The 19,311-nt window shown below is 36.4% G+C and overlaps 1 protein-coding gene across 1 annotated transcript in view; it reads right to left on the bottom strand.

Moving 5' to 3' along the window:
* Positions 1-19,311, bottom strand: part of CDC73 (cell division cycle 73) — a 110,754-nt gene that overhangs the window by 13,862 nt on the left and 77,581 nt on the right. Inside the window, exons 11-14 of the mRNA XM_065842223.2 lie at positions 10,452-10,509; positions 8,145-8,180; positions 7,672-7,759; positions 95-256 (exon numbers count right to left, since the gene is read on the bottom strand). Coding sequence (XP_065698295.1) covers positions 95-256; positions 7,672-7,759; positions 8,145-8,180; positions 10,452-10,509 — 344 coding nt within the window. The remainder of the gene's footprint in view (positions 1-94; positions 257-7,671; positions 7,760-8,144; positions 8,181-10,451; positions 10,510-19,311) is intronic.

The raw sequence follows: 19,311 nt of genomic DNA, 5'->3' as shown, positions 1-19,311 counted from the left end.
AACTTCTTATGCAATTCAGTAGAATTTTATTGGTCCCCTCCAAATTCTGCTTTTTCCTGATTTAGAAATTCTATGAAAAGGAAATTTATTTTACCAGTCTTGTGGCATAAGTTTCAGAGGTTGGTCTACTACTCGATAAGGTACAGTGACGCTGACCGTAGTTCCCCCCGGCTGTATCTGGTCCTTCCTTCTCTGTATTAGCGTTTCATTTTCTCGTTGACAGCCTTGTTTTTTCTTTTCATCTGATGGTACAAACCTTGGGGAATAAAGACACACTCAGTAGACAAAAGCAATTGATTTGATGTAATCAGCAGGAAAAGTAACTTTATCAGAACTTCGCATTATTGGCAACAGCCACTGAAGCCATCTCCTTTTCATTGTGCCAAGCCTCCATCACCTACTCATCCAGAACAGCGAAAGACGTCAGAATAATACTTCATAAGCCCTTATGATAGAAACAGCCATACTAAAAGGTCCTCCACCCTCAAAACTACAGCCAGACATGGTCTTTCACATTGAAGGCATTCTTTGCCAACCTTACCCAACACATTCATGGACAAGAAGCCAGATCCCAACCTGCTGAGCAGCCATAACTCATTCTCTTTAGTTATGGAGGGTAACGTGGGGCAGCTCGGGCACTACGAAACAATTGCTTCCTGGAACAAATTTTAGAACTCTTGCTCTTGGAGCCATCAGAACTATGTCTTTTCAAGAAAGATGGGATTAAAAAGGTTTTTGAGTGAGGTTTCATTTGTTTGGTGATGACACATTATCAATGATTCATCTGGTTACTATGATGTATGGATACTACAAATCTGGATTTTTTGTTTTCTGAGTAGGTTCTCTGACAGATTAAGTGCTCAGAAAACAAGGATAACGTGAGCCTCATGTCTTACGTAATCTCTATATGACAAAAATAAATGCTTAAGAAGTAACCCCCCTACTGCCCCCCACAAATGAATTACAGATCTCGTATTTTCAGCCCCACACTGCCAAAAGAAAAAATAAGGAATTCCATTTCAAGAGTCTTCTCTTTATGGTGATAATAAAATACACAGAACAGTTCTCAAAATTGGCATCATAAATGTAAGAGTAGTGTAAGCATTTTTACTGATGAATCTCAGTGGATTTTATCAGAAGGAGAGATAACAAAATCATGCATTTGATAGAACTAAAACTATGTCACAAAAAAGTCAGCTGGTGTGACCAGTATCACCTACCAGACCAAGAAAAGAACAGAACTCAGACCCACGTTCTCCTATTCAGAACCACCCAGCTACATGACTGCTTGCTGCTGACATTTAATTCCCTAAACTTCCAATAAAAAGAAACACCACTTTTCACTTAACTGCAGAAGTTATCAGGAGTATTGGTGCTACATTTTAAAAGCACAGAACTCTACATAATTGGTAAGATTTCTCTTCATTATAGTACAGATGGTGCTTTTAAAAGGCTTACTACATTTTCGGGGTAAGTTGTTTCCACTATTTCTATTTGTTCTCTTCAACCTACTTCTCTTTGAATACTAAAAACTCATTTGAATGTGCTTAAACAGGCGGACTGCACTTGCTATTGCTGGAAAAGTAGAAAACAGGAATGTAAAATGAAATATGAACAAAAGTTCATTATTCAGTCAAACTGAAAATACTAGTTTTTGCAAACATCTTGTATCCAATGAGAAAATGGCACTGGGGGGCGGGGGGTGAAACCCACAAACACACATTTTAAGGCAGCACACTGAAATTGTCAATAAGTGTTCAAGCAAAACTATTTTACTTTCCTAATGTAAGTAAACAGATGAAGCCCATTTATACTGTTTATGATTTAACAGTGTTTCAAAAGCAGTCACAACCAATTTCTGAAGTGTCCAAACGCATACAACCACATTGAAGAAATAAAAAAAAACCTCTGCAGATGACTAGGAATTAAAGTTGAGTAGTATTGCAAATATAGAAAAAGCATTACAGATGTTACATTGTAAGGTATAATTAAATTAGGCTTATCTGTCTAGTACATGCAAAACAACACCATTCTAAAGAAAATACAAACAAAAAGCTACACAGGATACACTGGGGAAAAGTGAGAATATAATAAAAACCCATTAAGATAGTCAGTCACTAATAAAATAAACGTAAATATTAACTGATTTCTATTTACTTAACTACCACAACCGAGTGAAATATGCAATTGCATTCAGCACAGTTCTACTTTGGAAAAAGCCACCAAACGTGACATCAGAATTGAGTTTTTCTAGTCAGGTGGTAATTTAAAAACCCAGACGTGAGGTACAACTTCAATCATGAGCACACCTAATGGCCTCTCCTGCCCACATGTTGCAGACTCTGTTTTACCAGTACTAACTGATAGGAAACAGTGGTTTTTAACTTAAAATGAGTATTTTCTTGATAGTCTTAAGCTTTTAAGAAAACCATCCATGAGTTTCTCTCCACCCATCATAACTAAGGGATCTGGGTTGGAATGATGGAAATAATTGTTTGTTTTTTAATAATTTAAAAAATTACCCAAACCCCACCCTCAAACACCTTTTAGCTAAGTGACAAGGTCTATATGAAAAGCCAGGATCATCTAAAACAATGGAGAAAAATTTTCATTTTTATTATGTCCCACGCAGTGAATGAGAATGAACTCTCACAGAATATGTAAATAAAAACCAAACTGCCATAGATACATTACAGTGATAATCAAATATTCATATGAACAGAATCTAAACGGTCAGAGTTTTAATTTAATTTGTATATGTGAGGCAGCAAACACGTTTTAAATGGGAACAGGAAACCTAGACACCTCCACCAAATGAGACCAATGTCGACACTCAGAGGCAATATTGCTGTTTTACAAAGAGTCTGGCAATTTCACCACTATATCTAAGACCCTTGGAATCTGGCTCATCAGGAATTCTCGATTCTACTTCTAGCTTTAAACTTTTCTGTGTTTAAAAATTCATTTCAACACTACTTCATTGACAATTTCTCTCCATTTCACAATCGGCTAGAAACTGTGTTACAGCCATTAAGGCACCATTCGGTTGTGCCTCAGTTCTGTATCTTTTGGACTACAATAGCTTCAATTTTATTTACTGTAGAAAACAATGTCTTTGAACACATTTATCCACAACGGAGCATCAAATATCTTGTTATCTGAACTTTCTGAAGCATAAAAGTAACAATGAGCAAATTCACAAGGAAGAGTAGAGAAGATGGTTGCCATAAAAAAAGCATTGAAGGAAGTGCTCACGTATCTGTACACACACGGAGCACAGGAATAAATACAGCTTACAGAAAGTTTATGAAATATATGTTTGCATTTCTAGGAACCATTGACTCAGTAAGTATAATAAAAGCTATGTGCTCACGAATTAAGACTCAAAAGAAATTCCTGTATGATTATAAATATAATCATGGTTTACTCCATCACTACCTGGACATAAAAGACAAGCTTAAGAAATTTGATTATTAAAGAAAACAGCAACCCACACCCCCTCCCAGCCCCCCATCTTCTCTTCGGAATTGTTTGCCACAACACTATAGCTGGTGGCTTAACTACACATTTGTACTTGCCACCTTTTCAATCATCCAGTACACTAGAAACCTGACTGTTCTGAAACCTGACTGTGAGGGAGCTTACATTTTCTGTTGCTTGTCTAGATTACTATTCGCTAGTAAAAACAAAATCTAATCCTATATCAACTTAGAATCCATTTTTATACCTCTACTAGGAAATTATTAGTACTCAGTTCTCTCGCTGTTAATTGCCAAAATCATTATTTGCATAAAAAAGGGAACACTCTCTCACTTTACAAAGAGAGCAGGTCCCTTCTTAAGATAACAGGCGAGTGATGGAACAAGATCAATTCATGGGAGGTAACTGGGAAGATATTGAACTGCCAGAGCTGCTCATGCCTGGGTTCTAAATTCCCATCAATTGCCACCATTAACTCCAAAACACTTTCACCGAGCTCAGGTCACCGCTCTGCGGCTCCAACTCAGGCACACTGAAAAATGCACGAACAGAGAATGAGGCAACTCCAATGCTCGACAGCAACCGCAATCACCGTGATATACATTCGATTATGTTTAGAACTGGAAACTTGTTTTTACGAGCCTCTCAATATTTGTTAGATTACAGTATCAAAAGCTTCATAAACCTATTTTTGCAGGAGAACAAAGTTTTTTTTTTTAAATACATCACCCTGGAATCTGTCAGAGTTTGCTCAATATCAAAGCTGGATAAATCTCAGTGAGTTGCCTAGCCACAGACGGTGAAACATCATGACTAAAAGCATCATCACCATCAAGATATATAATCATCACCTAATTATTTACATCTGCCTGAGATAATCCGTGCCTTGCTTTTGTACCATGTAAACCAGCATTACCTCTGAAAAGCCTAACTTCAGATATTCTCAAATACTTAGTGTGAAAAGACAGATTTTACACAATAATTATGATTGCTAGTGTTACATTCAGATAGTGAATAAGAATAAAGTGTATTATATGAAATATTTTTAAGAAACTTGACAATACACCATAAAGTATTGCAGTTCTGATTTTAAATGAAATATCTTTAATATTTTAGAAACTCTTTTTTATCTTGTACTTGGCTCCTTAGCTAAATAACCTTTCAAAAAAAGGTTATCAAGAATATTTGCATATTATACAGCATGTGAAATGTATATATTACAATTATGTACAGAAAAGTCCACCTACAAAATGTAAATTGCAACAAATATGTTAACAGACAAACCAGATATCTTTAAAAAGAAAAATCTTAAACCAGTAACATGCTCCTGGTTTATCATCATATGTATTTTCATTCTACTCGTGACAGTTTTCCTGCTTTCCATATTCGCTGCCTCAAAAGAGAGCATGAAGTTAGTGATGAATTAAAGATGCTAAGCAGCATACAAATGTCAGCCAAATTTGGCAAGGAAAAAACCCCAACATACTACAGAGTTATGAACCGGCTTACTAAAAATGTTGATATAATTAATTAGTTTCATTCCTTGACAATGGATTCCAGTGCCTACCATTGTACTGGATGAAAACTGTCCTGTTAATTTTACAATAAACAACTTAAAATATCTGCCTATGATATCACAATTACTTTTCTCATACCCAAAGTGACAATGAGCTGCAGTTCAGTTACTTATTAAAAAAAAAATCCAGCATCCTAGACAAAAACTATATTAAAAGACAGGAGTTCCCAGCTATGACTGTAAGTTTTGATTTTAAGTGGTTTGGTATCTAATTATAATATTAGTTATAATTATATTCAGCTAACTTTGTTCCTTAAGAAGCATTTAAATAGAGGGAATCACAAAAGTTGGTTTTCTTTGTGAAACCCAAAATACTCATTCTTCTTTATCACACATTTTAGAGAACTCTGCTGCCTCAGGTATCTGGCAATGAAGAAAACGCTGCCCTGTGACCAGCCCACGTGACACGGGTGTCACAGCTGCTGAACCCCAACAGTCCTGGGGGCCTCATTCTCCCAGGGTTCCGCTACATTTCTTAGCTGGTTCCCCTGCAACGGCTCTTGCTCTTCCAGTTCCAAAACTCCTTTCTCCTTGTGCTGTATCACTGATCTCCTCTGATGGCTAAAACAAGCAGGCTGATTACCTCTAAAAATACAAAAAATTCAGATCTACCTGAATTTTCTTCAGCAGGGGTAAGGGATGGAGTATTAATTTGGGCGTATCTTTCCTATCTGGACAATATTTCTTTATTCCAAAACTTGTGGCAATGACATGTTGTCTTCCAAATCTCTACTCTTCTGTCAAATTTAGCTGAAAGTGGGGAATGTGTTAAAGGTGGTGGTGACTTAAGAGGCAGAAATTGGAGAAGTGTTCTTTCCTTGGAAAACCATCACATCTCTATCAATCACGCTCTACATCAAGGCTAGTTCTACACCACATACCTGAACCGTAAAAACAAATCGTGCAGCCATTCCTAAACAAATTAATTCAATAAATTTGAATGCAAAGAAAATACAGGCCAGGTGGCATATTTTCTAGAAGAGTGATAGAACTGTCATGGCTAAATTAATATTTTGCTCTCCTGAATTGTGCTATTGAACTTCTGATTCATTAACATACTTTGCTTCTTGCCTTTGTCTTTCATGCTTGTTAACTACGTCGGCGTCCTCCTTTGAACCCTCGAACTGCGTTTCCTTTTTTTCTGGATTGTGTTCTTTGCACTCTAACAATCAATCTTCTCTTGGGGCAGGTCTGAGAAGTTAACTGTAGTTCTGCCCCAGCGCAGCTAAAAACAGCGCAAGCCTCCTAGAACAGATATTCTTAGACAAGACATAGGGGCTTTATTCTGTTATAGGTATCCCAGTACCAGAAAGTCGCAAATTACAGAGCTGTAAAATCCAGGGCTTGCAGGTGTGAATTTTTTTCTTAAACATAAAAGCCCACACAAACAAACATCTTCTGTCCACACAATTGTATTAGTTCAGTAACTGCCTGCACATTAAACTTTAACATTAAAATCCAGCGCTCTCTCCCACTAAATATTTCAAGAGGCACCAAGAGCCCAGTGCACTTACTGGTTCTTTGATATGTAGCAGTAATCTAGAAACTAGAAACAGCTGGAGATCACAAGGCACCTGGTATCTCACAGCACAGTCTTTAAAAAATTCTAGGGTGACTCCAGTGAAAGCTGTAGCACCACAAGAAGGACAGCCTATTTTTGAAGAAAAGCAGCATATAGTCTCAAGAAGTAAAAACAAAGTGCTGAAAGTGGAATAAAAAAAAGAGTGCTCCATTTTTTGAACATACCATTGCAGACAATCTATGGCAGTGTATTTCCCTATGAAAATGACCGCCTGCTTCAGAAAAAATAACTGGTATTAACTGATGGGCAACTCTACATACCATGATCTGTTGGACAAGCAGAAAGATGGTTGGTTTTTTTTTTACTGTTGTCTGGTAGGTAGGTTTTGTTTGTGGGTTTTTTGGTTGGTTGGTTTGGTTTTGTTTTACCATGATAGTGAATTTTATGTTACCATAATGGAAGTGTTGCAGTGTTGGTTGCATTCAGCCATAACAAATTATACCTTAGAATCAGATGTGAGTGCAATAAACAATTTTAGCAACTCATATTTCCCTGAATGAATTTGTGTCAATACTTAATGACAATGCTTTATTCTTATTTTTATTGTATGTGAACTCTTAAAAACTGTTCTATTTACACAACCAGCTGACCTGCTCAGTCAAGACAGCCCATTCTCCTAAAACAGAGGCCACCCTCTGGTCCCCTTCTTTAGGATAACTGTGGTCATTTCCCAAAATATTTTCCAAGCTTCTTGACCACATTGCCCTTGCTCATCCTCTAAGTCATCTTCCATTGTAAGGATTTGTTGATGGGTTGCACGTGTTATATATTAAAAAAAAAAAAAAACACCACACCAGGAACATGACAAATGGTACTTTAAGACTTTCTTCTCAATCTGCCCATTTGGTCAACAGGTCACAACTGTGCAAAATCTCTGAAAATAAGGTTTTGCTTTTTACCTACAATTCAATAAGTGCTAACCTCTTTTATACTCTGGTAGATATTCTCTCTTGCTTAATTATGAATTTGGTACTAGTATACTTCTGTATGTGAAAACAGTTTTTTATACAGTATGTTCTAATCAGCTACTTACTTCAGATCTTGCAGAAGGTCCTTTGCGTTAAGCATTGTTATTAAAGAGGTCGTGGCTGCTGGAATAATGATTATGGGAGTTCGAGATCCTGTAGAGATAATAAAGTTATGTTTGACTGGTTGTGGAGCTTTTTAATTGTTGTTGTTCTGGTTTGGGTTGTTGGGGTTTTTTTTCCCCTTTTTTCATTAAAGGAACTGTACAGAAAAACAAAATTCTTGCTTAACAGATCAAAATAAGGGAAAAAGTATTCAAAGAAAATTGTAGTACGTCTTTTCTAAACTGAAGGTTTTAATTCCCCAAGAAAACATATGCCCCTGTACCAAGAGTGTCTAAATATGGGCAGAGCTCATATTTAGCAAAAGAGAATGCTGTCTGCATTCCACTGCTTGTTTATGTTGCTGCTTGTGGTTCTAGCAAGAGTTGGTACAATTCACACAAAAAAGAAAAAGGTTGTATAGCTAAAATTTACTTACCTTTTTTCTGGTTTGGAGGTGGTCTTGCTTGAGAAACTAAGAGAAAACAGAAAGTATGGCAGAATGACTAATATATAAATACAAAAGTCATTGTAAGGCAACATTTCCATGTTTTCATTTGCAGGATCGAACAGAGAAGAGTCACGCTATAGTCATTAGAACATTTTCACAGATGCAATACACAAAATCGAATAAGAGGTTTGTAATTTGGGTCTCAATGTGCAGAAGACAAACAGCTTTTAATTGTCTGAAGCAGATGTTAGGACAGTTGAGTCAATCTCTCCTAATTATACCAGAACTAGTCATCCCTCCCCATCCTCCTCAAAATGTCAGGGCACTACAACATCAACAAAAATTACCACCAATCTTGAAAAAAAGCTGCTTGTAGATCTTAAGTTCAATAGTGCTGAACCAATGCTAAGATTGTTCCACAACAAACTAATCTTTACAGACCCTTACCTTTTCATTACTACTTATTATTGCACATGATATCTCCAGGATTCAGCTATCCTTAACACATATAAACCTTTCAACAATCCAAATCTGAATTTCAGGCTTACTCAAGCTAAATTTGGATTGCACTTTGAGTCACATGAGCTCTTTGGGTGCCAGAAACACTGAAACCTGAGAGGTATGGCATAACTCAAGAAAAACAAAAATAAATAAAAAAACATCCCCAACCAACCAAAAAACCCCCACCCACACAAAATCGAAGTAAACAAACCCTAACAAAACCAATAAAAAACCACAACAAACCTCAAATCACCGAACAAACCCCACACAAATATACAATACTGTCTGGAGAGAAACCAAAGAATTTCACCCCCATTCCCTCAATAAAACGTTTTCACTTCAGTCTTCCAAGTTGTGACCTCTCCTGTCTGGGAGGTAGTTCAGTCCCAAGCTGGAGAAGTGTCTGTTTCTTCACTTTGGTGCTATTACTGAATAACCCAGCTTCCTCCAAATAAACGTTTTATAGTTCAGTTTTCTGAACAATTTTCCTTAAATCCTAACTTAAAGAAAGAACTGTTGTGCTTGATAACTATCATCATAAGTGTTTATCCTAATTCACAAAAGCAGAAAATGGTGAGCAGCAGCAAGAGCGATGCAGACTAACTCAAGTCTCAACTGCTACTATGCATGACAAATTTCATTAATTGACTTGCAATTTCATAGCAACAACTTGCTCATGTTTATTTATGACCAACTGTTTCAGAAACTGCCTAGAACAGTATAAATATTCACAACACATAGTTGCCATTGTTGAAACATTGAGACCATGTCCTTAATTATCTTTTCTGACACTGTCAAATGCACAGGTATAATTGGCGACACTATATTGAACTACATGAACTTTACCTATTCAATGTCTTTTTTTTTTAAATCTAAGTATCTCCTTAATGTAAAAAGTTCCTTAAATATATGAGCAACACCAGCTGCCCCCCCGCCGCACATACCCACCCCTCCCCCCCGAAAGGGGGGGTGAGAGTGCAGGAGGGCGCAGGAAAGAGGCATCTAGAAAAAATTTGATAGCTGTACCAAGACACATTAGTAGAAAAATAGGTCATGCAGAAGGTGCAAAGAATATCTTAAATTAAAAGCACATCTTATTGTATTTCAAATCGGTATTGTACAACTGTTTTGTTCAATTCAAGTAATGCTATGTGCAAAACAGTATCCTTCTAGAAACTGCACGTTTTCATTACTTTGCTAAGAACAGAACAACCAATTTTTTTAAAGTTCCAAACCCCTAAATATCCTAGAACAGGCAGAAAGATTTTATTTTTTTTAAATGAAGCAGTATATACTTTCTTCAGACTACACTTCACTTCCTTGTTCTCTCTTCAACTTACACTATAGAGGCAAGATAATGGATTAGATTGGCCTTAGAGAAGGGCAATATCAGTATAACCTGTATAATGTACAAAAAATACACTTCTGCCAGTCAATGCCCATGAAGTCACAGTAAGCAGCAGAGACCTGTGACAATTCTGTCAGATTTCTGTTCTTGCCACTTCTACCCTTTTCATAGTGCTGTCAGCTCCATTTGCATTACCATGCTAAACGGGGCTAGTGAGATGAGTATGACAGGCAGCACGACCTTTCTGGTACCAAAAGAACCAAACAGAAGAATCTGTACACAACAGCATTTAGATATGCTGAGAATATTAAACATTATATATGCATTTAGAGGCCAAAAGTAAATGATCCCCACTTCACTCCTCAGCTAACTGAAGTTTTAAATAGTAGTTCTTTGAAACTCTTACTTATTTGGAGCAGAAGCACAAGTGCTAGGAAGTGCCTTACCTGGTCGTGGTACGGGCTGTGCTGCTGGAGCTTGTGTTTTCCGAGCAGAAGCACCTTCCTTATAAAAGAGAGAAGAGATAACATTAGCAGCTGGCCTTCTAGTCAGGTACAGAGACTTTTTAAAAGAACACAAGAACTACAGAGAGTGTCATGAAAATGAGGGCAATACGTTTCTATTAAAGAGAAGAAAGAAAATAGTGAAAAACATTCAAAAGTCTTTACAGATTCTGCTTTAGACTTGGGGAGAACAGACAACCCCATAAGCTTTCACAGGTTTACATTTTAACCATCAAATGCCAATCAAACTTTTTTTCCCATGTTAAAAGACAACTTGTTTTTATAGCATTGTTTCATTTTACCTAGGATCACTTTCACCAAGGGTTAGTAACATGAATGTAGCAAGCAGCTATAGAAATCTCAAAACAAGATTTGCTTATGCTCTGGATGGAAAACCAGGACCGAGAAAGTGCAATGCATTCCTGCCTTGAAGAGTTGTAGTGCCCAGAAATAGCACTCTCATGATAATTAGTTCTGCTCATGCCTTATCCAATTACCTTAATGTAACAAACTAAAGACCTGCACTACTATTTGTTCTTGTTAACTCTGCAGCACCAACACACCATGTAAGAGAACAGTGAGGTCACACATGTCTGGTTCCAAAGCAACATTAAATTCCTGCAAGAACAAATTTTCTTCTCAGTTACTTCTGTGAAACCTCACTGAACAAAAACATATATTACTAACAATATTACTAACACCATAAAAAAAAATTATATGTATTCCAGCCACTTCAATTCGCAAGGCTGACAGAAAACCTTCTAACACGAAACCATGAATTATATCTGAAAATTACTTAAACACTATGTGAAGTGTATCCTTCAACTGTGAGACACTCAGAAAGGTCGGAAAACCCACCCTGGGAAAAACCTGTTGGATATGGCATTATCACATTGTGTGTGCACACATAATAATAACGACATGTTCTGTAATTCAAATAAAAAAGCTAATGAGCAGGGGACTACATGCAAGGAGCCTCAAGCTCCATGACTTAAACAACACTTTAGGAAACAGCTTTTAAGTTTCCACCATGAAAGTTAAAAGTCTGTTTTTATCTCAAGAACTGGGAAGTACGAACAGAAGATAACTTGACAAGCCCTCAGAGAACACAAATTTACTCAATCTCTCTTGTCTGAACTTTAGTAAAAGCCACCCATGATTAGTTACAATAGGTTGGAGCTGACATTTGGTACCAGCACACAGCTTTTGTAACTTTTATAGTCGGCAACCTCCCATTCATCTTCAGTATAAGGATTTAACTTCCCATTGTAGGAAATGGATTAAACTTGAATTTTGCTGTTAGTATTTTTCGCTTATTAAAATATCAACATCTATGTAGGGCACTTGAATCAGTAACTGTTATTTTAGGACTTCCTCTTCAGTACCTGAGAAAAGGTATTTTTGCCAATATCTTCTCACAATAATTACTATGAAAACTATAAAAATCAAAATACCACACTCCAAAGGAAGAGTAGCAAGAAAGGCTGACTACCTTTGAGAGAAGCCTTGCAGCTGAGAAACAGCAGGTATCTGAAATTTCACCTTGCTTTTAGCCAAGAAAGTGGAAAGAAAGTATTTTGCATCTGTTTCTACACAAAAACATTATTTTCTGTGTGAAAAGACTACTCTCCTGTGGTGCACTAATTACACATTTTTAAGAAATACCATGAATACTCCCAGAACTTTTCCTTAAATTCACAGCACTTTTTGAAATGCAAAAAAACTCATCAAGCTAAAGATCCGTCACTTCCTGCGACGCTGAGCTTCTAAATCCTATTCAGTTTGCTTGGATGTGTAACTACTCCAGTCTGCAGTACCACACATCCATTCCTCTTTCCTCCCTGCAGAATCCAAAATGTAACTTCTCTGCCTCCTATTTCACTCAGTCAGCGCCTATGAGTTCAACAGACCCTGCAGGTCCTACGGCAGTTCCAACCAAGGGAGGAAACCAGGAGCTGCTTTAGAGATTCTGGGTTTTTGGAAATTCTTGGAAATAATCATAACCAAATCATAACTGAAGTCTTGCTTTGGTTTCCATTTGACTTGTGCTTGTGATTTCTCTCTTCACCAAAATGTCCATAAAGCACCAATCAAGGTCAACAAAATCTGTTTGGGAGTTTTTCATACTTTTATCTGAATTGTCTGCTCTACAGTGACTAACGGGAAACTTAGCGCAGAAGCTGAGCACAAAGAGCCAGGGCTTTGAGAACATTGCAACTGAAACAAACTAAAAACCAACCTCAAAACAACAACAGCAGCACATTAATAAAAACACCAAATCCACACATAATATCTGATTAATGGTAGGAAATAAATTCTTTTAAATGAACAGATACAGAAGACAGCTACCACTTCCACGTCTATGACCTTTCTATTTGTAAGAACAATTTCTGCAAATTAATAAGTGATGGAGGTCACAGCTTTTAGTTCTGTAAATCACTGCCTTAGGCTGTGAATAATTTCACGGATGAACCTCAGCTCACAACTCCTGATATTCTGGCATCTTAGCACAGAAGCTCAATTGTCACCTACTGAAGGCACAACATCTGTCCTTTGTAACCGAACTGCATCTCTTCTCCTTACAATTATCAGTGACCTAATCAACACCTCCTATTAGGTAAAAACTGCAGAAAATGTAGTAAAAGAAGCCCTGATCAATATTTCAACCCCATATTTCTTAAACGGTTTGTAAGGAGAAGGGTATACCATTAGGATGAGGAACAAAAAATGTAAGTACAGAGCAGCGATGGCTGACAATATTTGTGAAGTGGAGAAGAAAACTTGTTTTCATTACGGAAGTCATTAGCAGGACAATTTTGCCAATATTTCACACTGTCCTAAAAACAAAAGATGCTGAGTTCAGATACAACATTAACACTTTTCAAAAGCATTCCAATACAGATAGAGGTTTTTCCTATGACACCGCACTGATCTATGATACAACCTCTGTTTCCAAGACAGGTAACCCCAGAGAACTATATGCTACAACAGGATTTCTCCCAGAGGAAAAGACAATTCAGGTGACATTGAACTCCACTGTTGGGTCATTCAACCATACCAGGTAAGTGCTGCTGGTCATTCACAGCCCATCGGCTGCTCAAAGGCAACATCTCACTTACATGCTCTAATCCCTGTAAAGACAGCAGCTGATTTCTCTGTGCACACACAGTGAAATATTTCAGATCCTCCAACGTGAAGTTTTTAATGTAAAAGTTACTCTTAAGTAACTAGCCCACTGTAAATTTCAGCTCCAGTCAGGGGAGCTTTTGTTTGTGCAGCTGTACCCTAAGCATCCGAAGCAGCAGAAATCACTGTTTAGCTATTTAAAGAGTCATTTCCTCAAAGTTTCTGAACACTTAACAGTTTTGCTGGAAGATGACATACCTAATTGTTCTGCATAAGCCATTTGAGACTGTTAAGGAGTATATTATGAATATTCATAAGTTGAAACTAATTTAGGAACAAAACCATGGAATCTGAAAAATACAAATCTTCTTTAAGACGACCACTTAGCATCACATTTTAACCAAAACATATTACTTGGTTTAGTTGTGCTAATTTACCATAGGAAGTTATATATAGTTTACTCCTGATTTACATTAAATATATCAGTATTAAACCATTCAGAAGCAACGACCTGACACAGAATGAAATTGGGAAAAGAGATACCGAAAGCTTCATACTTCCCTGGATTTCAGGGCATCATTTACAGATACACTGCTGTACTTTTCAGTGGAACTCATTCTATTTCAGTAATAATGTTTCCAGTCATCTTGGACATTTACAAAATCTCTGCTCAAGAACTGGTTTTATGTTAGCGTAAGCATTCTGCTATTTAGCATTGTGCTACCTAAACACCTAACAACATCGGGTTTGCAAACCAATGTGTGAATACAAAACAGGTTAGTACATGTGGGGAAAAAAAAAAAAAAAAAAAAAATCCAGATTCCCACTTAGTCAAACAAGGAAAATAACCCCACAACCTGAAAAACAACTAACTTCTACTATTACTGTACACCCTGGTAATTAAGCTTTTAGTGCCTTCTTTTCTTCCCTCATTCCTTCTTACAATTTCTATGTTTGTCTTAACAACTCAAAAACCGCTATGCACTCTGATAAGTTTTGGGATAGTAAACTATATTTACAACAACAAGCAGCTTTAGGTTAATTGCTTCAAGTCCCTTAAATTTGTGTGTTTGGTACTCAGCTTACTTCATCCTTTTCCTTTCACACGCACATTCATTTTCCTGCTTCTCCATTACACAGGCAAGTTGCATAGTATGAAGATGAAAACTGTTTTGGTTTTGGACAGATTCTTACCACACTTGTCTTTCAATATTTCACATCCTCAATCCACTTTAATAATTCAACAACTTTTAGAAAAATCTATTTCTTGCAACAGAAAATCTGAGATATTTCATCTGCACAGACAATAACAATTATCTAACAAAGTAAAAAAACTGTGGTCCATCTACAGCTGTATTTAGTTACCCAACCATGGCCAGTTTTGTGTGGTGTTCTTGGTGGTGGTGGTGGTTTGTTATTTTTTTAAACAGCTTTTAAAACTTTTTACAGCATTTGTTGACCCTTTTAATTTACAAAAAAATCCCCTGTCATTCTTTGTGTTAATTTTCAAAAATCACCCATTATGAACATTCACTTGACACCACTACCTAAATGGTATTTTTCCTATATTAAAAAAAAAAAAACACAAACCACAAACACAAACAAGCACACACACATGCAAAAACCCAAACAAACATGAAAAAAAATCACACAAAAAATTACAAAACCTGTATTTTGGATACCTAATACTTTTTGGAGGTCTAAATGAGCATTAACATTCCCAGTTAAGTTACTTGCATTAATCTCTCAACTGAAATAGAAACTGCCTGAAGATAACTCATGCAACATTTCAGGAAATGAACCCTCATGTGTTAAGCAATAAAACATGTTATATTGGTAGAATTTTTTCTTGGAGGGACTTTTCACATATGTCCAAATTAGTTTACTATCTTGAAGAACAAAGGTGCTGTTAGAAGTTTCTTATTGTGGCTTCACAAGGTACAAATCATAGAAGGAAAAAGCCTCAGACTTTAACTAGTTCATTGTGCATTCACTACCCCAGCCGGTTTCTGTGTAGAGATCCACAGAATCTAATATTTTATCCAGTCCCTAATATTTTGACCTTTAAAAAATATTCAGAGCAACAGAACCAACAATTTGATGCCATCTTGTGGCTTTTTTAATTTCGGAAATTTAATTTGTATCTTGTTCCTTAATAACATTTAAATTAATACAAGATCTTAACCCAAAAATCTAAAAATTAGTATGTAACTTGCATGCTCCTGCAAAGAAGCAGTACAAGCAAAAAAGTGACATTTGATTCTATAAAAACTAGTAGGAACTGCTTACATATAAAGCAGTTTTCAACTTCACCATTGACAATGCAAGACCATTCAAAAAACTGTTCTGTTCATAAAGATGAATATAGTAAAACCACAACACTCGGATCTCAAATGAGAAAGAAAATAAATACATGTGGATGGTAATCTTGCAGAATTATCTTAAAGAATACTCCGCAATTATCTATTCAATTTAGGGCAGAAGACTACGAGAACTCCTTTCAGTTACCAGCAACTATACTGTCATTGCCTCAGTGATTGCAAGAACCTTTGAAAATTCTACAGTAAGGTCAGTCTAAGGAACTATGGAAAAATCTTAAACAACTGCACAGTTAAAAAGAATATTACTTTCCTAGAAATACACCTTGCATGCATCAATGTATGACAAACAGCCAAAACAATGCAATGACTTCAAAATCATACAACTAACAACCGGTCCAGGTGCCCTACTTTAAACTTCATAGAAATGTCTATCTATTTCATATAAACAGCTTGGATACAAGGCTTTGTTCCAAAAACTCAAAGCCCTTAAAAGCCTTGGAGAAAAATAAACAAGTAAAACCCTAAGAACCAAGCAAAACAACCCAACTGGGTTGCTCTGCCTCCGCAGTCCAGTCTTCCTAGTAATTCTTTGACTTCTATTCAGATCTTGAGAAATTTAATAATATTTTAAGTTTACCAAGTGTTTCACATCATCGTTTTATTTACACATGAAGCTGGTATAGCTTATTTGCATATTTCTATGCACACAATCTACATCTGCAGTCCCCCAAGACACATATTTAAATAATAAATTGGAAGCTTTTAAATGCCTTTCTATTTCTAAACTACACTGTAAAAAATAGAATTCAATAACAGGATTTTAACTATTGTGCAAATACTGCTAATATCACACAGTCATTCTAACTTCCATGGCTTACAATATTAATAAAAAGGTCATTTCTATTGTTTACATTGTTTCAGTTTCCTTCTAGTCTAGAAAAGAGAGTGGGAGTTTAAGCAGAATTGAAGATATTTTTACAGAACTAATTTTAAAGGGGGAAAAGTTTGCTGTTACTTATCAAGAGTTTCTGATACCAACTGCTTAAGGAAAATAACACCATTGCTTCACTATTTCCTACTTCAACAGCGAAAAAAACTGATGTGACAAGATGGGTTAGTAAAAATTATATAAATCATATTTATTTCAAAATATAAAACTGTTTACACTGAATATCATGTCTTATCAAGCACAGTTTGAAGAAAAGTACCAGTGGAAGATTGCCAGTCCTCAAATTCAGCTGCAAGAAAGATAACTTGATGCCCATCCTCATAAAAAGATAAGGCAAATTTCATCATGGTTTTCAAAATATTGTTAAAGTTGGTACATACAACAAATTTCACAAGTGTAAGGAAATCAGATATAGAGAGGGTGTTTTGGATGAGTACAGCATTACGATGAAGGAGGAGAGGGAGAAATGAGAAGCAAGGGAGGATGGCAGAAATAAAACTATGCTGATGTCATCAAGTGACTAACTGGAATTTAGAAATACTTATTGTTGCACAGCACTCAAGTTAAACTTTTGTTTACAAATCTGGTCCTTTATTAATCCATCATATAATTAAAACGGACAAGATCACTCAAATTGCAAAACGTTAACCATGGGAAACCTAATAAAGAACAGGACCGCTGTTTTTCCTTCAGTAGCTGGTTATGCCTGGAGATCAGTGTCATTGGAATATGTGAAAAACACTCACTGCAATTTCTTGTTTATTACAACCAGGTTAAAATAAGTTTGGTTTAAACATGGAAAAATAAGATTGAATTAACTGGACTGCTTGTATATAGCTTAGGCAATATTCTGGTTCTGCAAAGAAAATACAACACAAATCACGACTGGATCTAAATGGATACTGTAGTGACTAGTGACCAGCTCAGGGCAAACCCACATAAATAAGCTAAAATAATAATAATTAAAAGTATTGGGTATGTTTTTGGAAGCACTAGCCCCAAAGCTAAGCTTCCAAACCATTCTGACCAGTCTGCACTGAAGCATGCCAGAGCTCCTTCCAGCTTTAGCCTTGTACAAGTGCCACTAAAATTAAGATCTTCGTCCTGAATTTACATCAGTCAGGTAATTTCAAACTGTTGCTATTGAAATAGCTGAAAACAAATGTTGGTGACAAAGCCAGATTAAACATGCACACACTTCCATTTTCCTGGGGATAAACTGTTGTCATGAAAAACAACTGTTAATCCCAAGAACTTCAGAGGTTTTGTTTGTTTGTTTTAAAAATAAAGACATGCCTATAATATACCTACCTATGTTTATTTAAACGACTCATTCCCTTGAAATGTGTGACAAACAAAAGTAGGTATCACTAAAACATTATTTTTGCTTAGAATTCTTTCTTTTGTGCTAATTATCTGAATCAGCCTCACACATACTGGCAGTCGGTGAGATTTTCAACATACTTTGAGAACAAAAGTGAGGTGCAATGGTTTATACACTACTGGTTTTCCATATACTAAAACCAGAACATGCCACATTGATTTGATTGAACACGAATCCGCATAATTGTGAATCTACTACAATTTGCTAACATTGTAACCTCCAGCTTTTGACTTCACGCATCAATCTCTACTTCCAAGTGGTTACTACCTTTAACCACGCATATTAGTCACTCATATGAAGTGCTTTTTTCATCAGAAACATTACAGAACATGGGGCTCAAATAATTAAATAGCATAACAGCACTGCTGACATGCAAACTCTAAACATACGTAGAAAAGCACTTTTTCTATTCAGATCACACTTTGGAAATGGTATTCAAGGGATCACTCATACATAAATTAAAGAAAATGTTGCTGAGTACAGAGCAATGGGAAGATCCCCCTTACACCTGCATTCAGTGGGCGATACCTTTGCAGTGGAAAAGGCTCACCAGACCTCAAAAAGGCTCCTCTGCAATGTCTGGAAAGACTTCTGAAATGCTTTGTGTGAGGAGAATTTTTCTAAAAGCTCTGCAGTTGCCTAAACAAATACACATAGATCCTTAACTTCTGTGTGAAATTTTTTTCCAAAAAACGCCCAAACTGAGCGAAGCTCCAAGCAACTGATTAATTTTGTGTGACACTGTTCGGCCTCTCAACACAACAGAAACCCTTGAGGGTCTTCCAGACTCCCCTTGGTTATACCGACTCCTGAACAGGAGATGCTGTAATATTAGACTTTTAGTACATACAAAACTATTAAAGACCTTGGGTTTTTTTTTCAAGATTGTTTGTTCAAAAAATTATCCAGCACCACTTTCTCCCAGTTGTATTTCATCCTGATGTGATCATCTGCTTTCTGTTTACTTAAAATGAGTTTTAATATTATTCTTCCATACAGTACCAGCTTTAGCAATCACAGCAC

This window comes from Patagioenas fasciata, chromosome 6 (assembly GCF_037038585.1).
Source record: "Patagioenas fasciata isolate bPatFas1 chromosome 6, bPatFas1.hap1, whole genome shotgun sequence".
In the NCBI taxonomy this organism is placed as follows: Eukaryota; Metazoa; Chordata; class Aves; order Columbiformes; family Columbidae; genus Patagioenas; species Patagioenas fasciata.
Note: the sequence above shows the minus strand (reverse complement) of the source record. Positions and strands in the feature narration are given on the sequence as shown.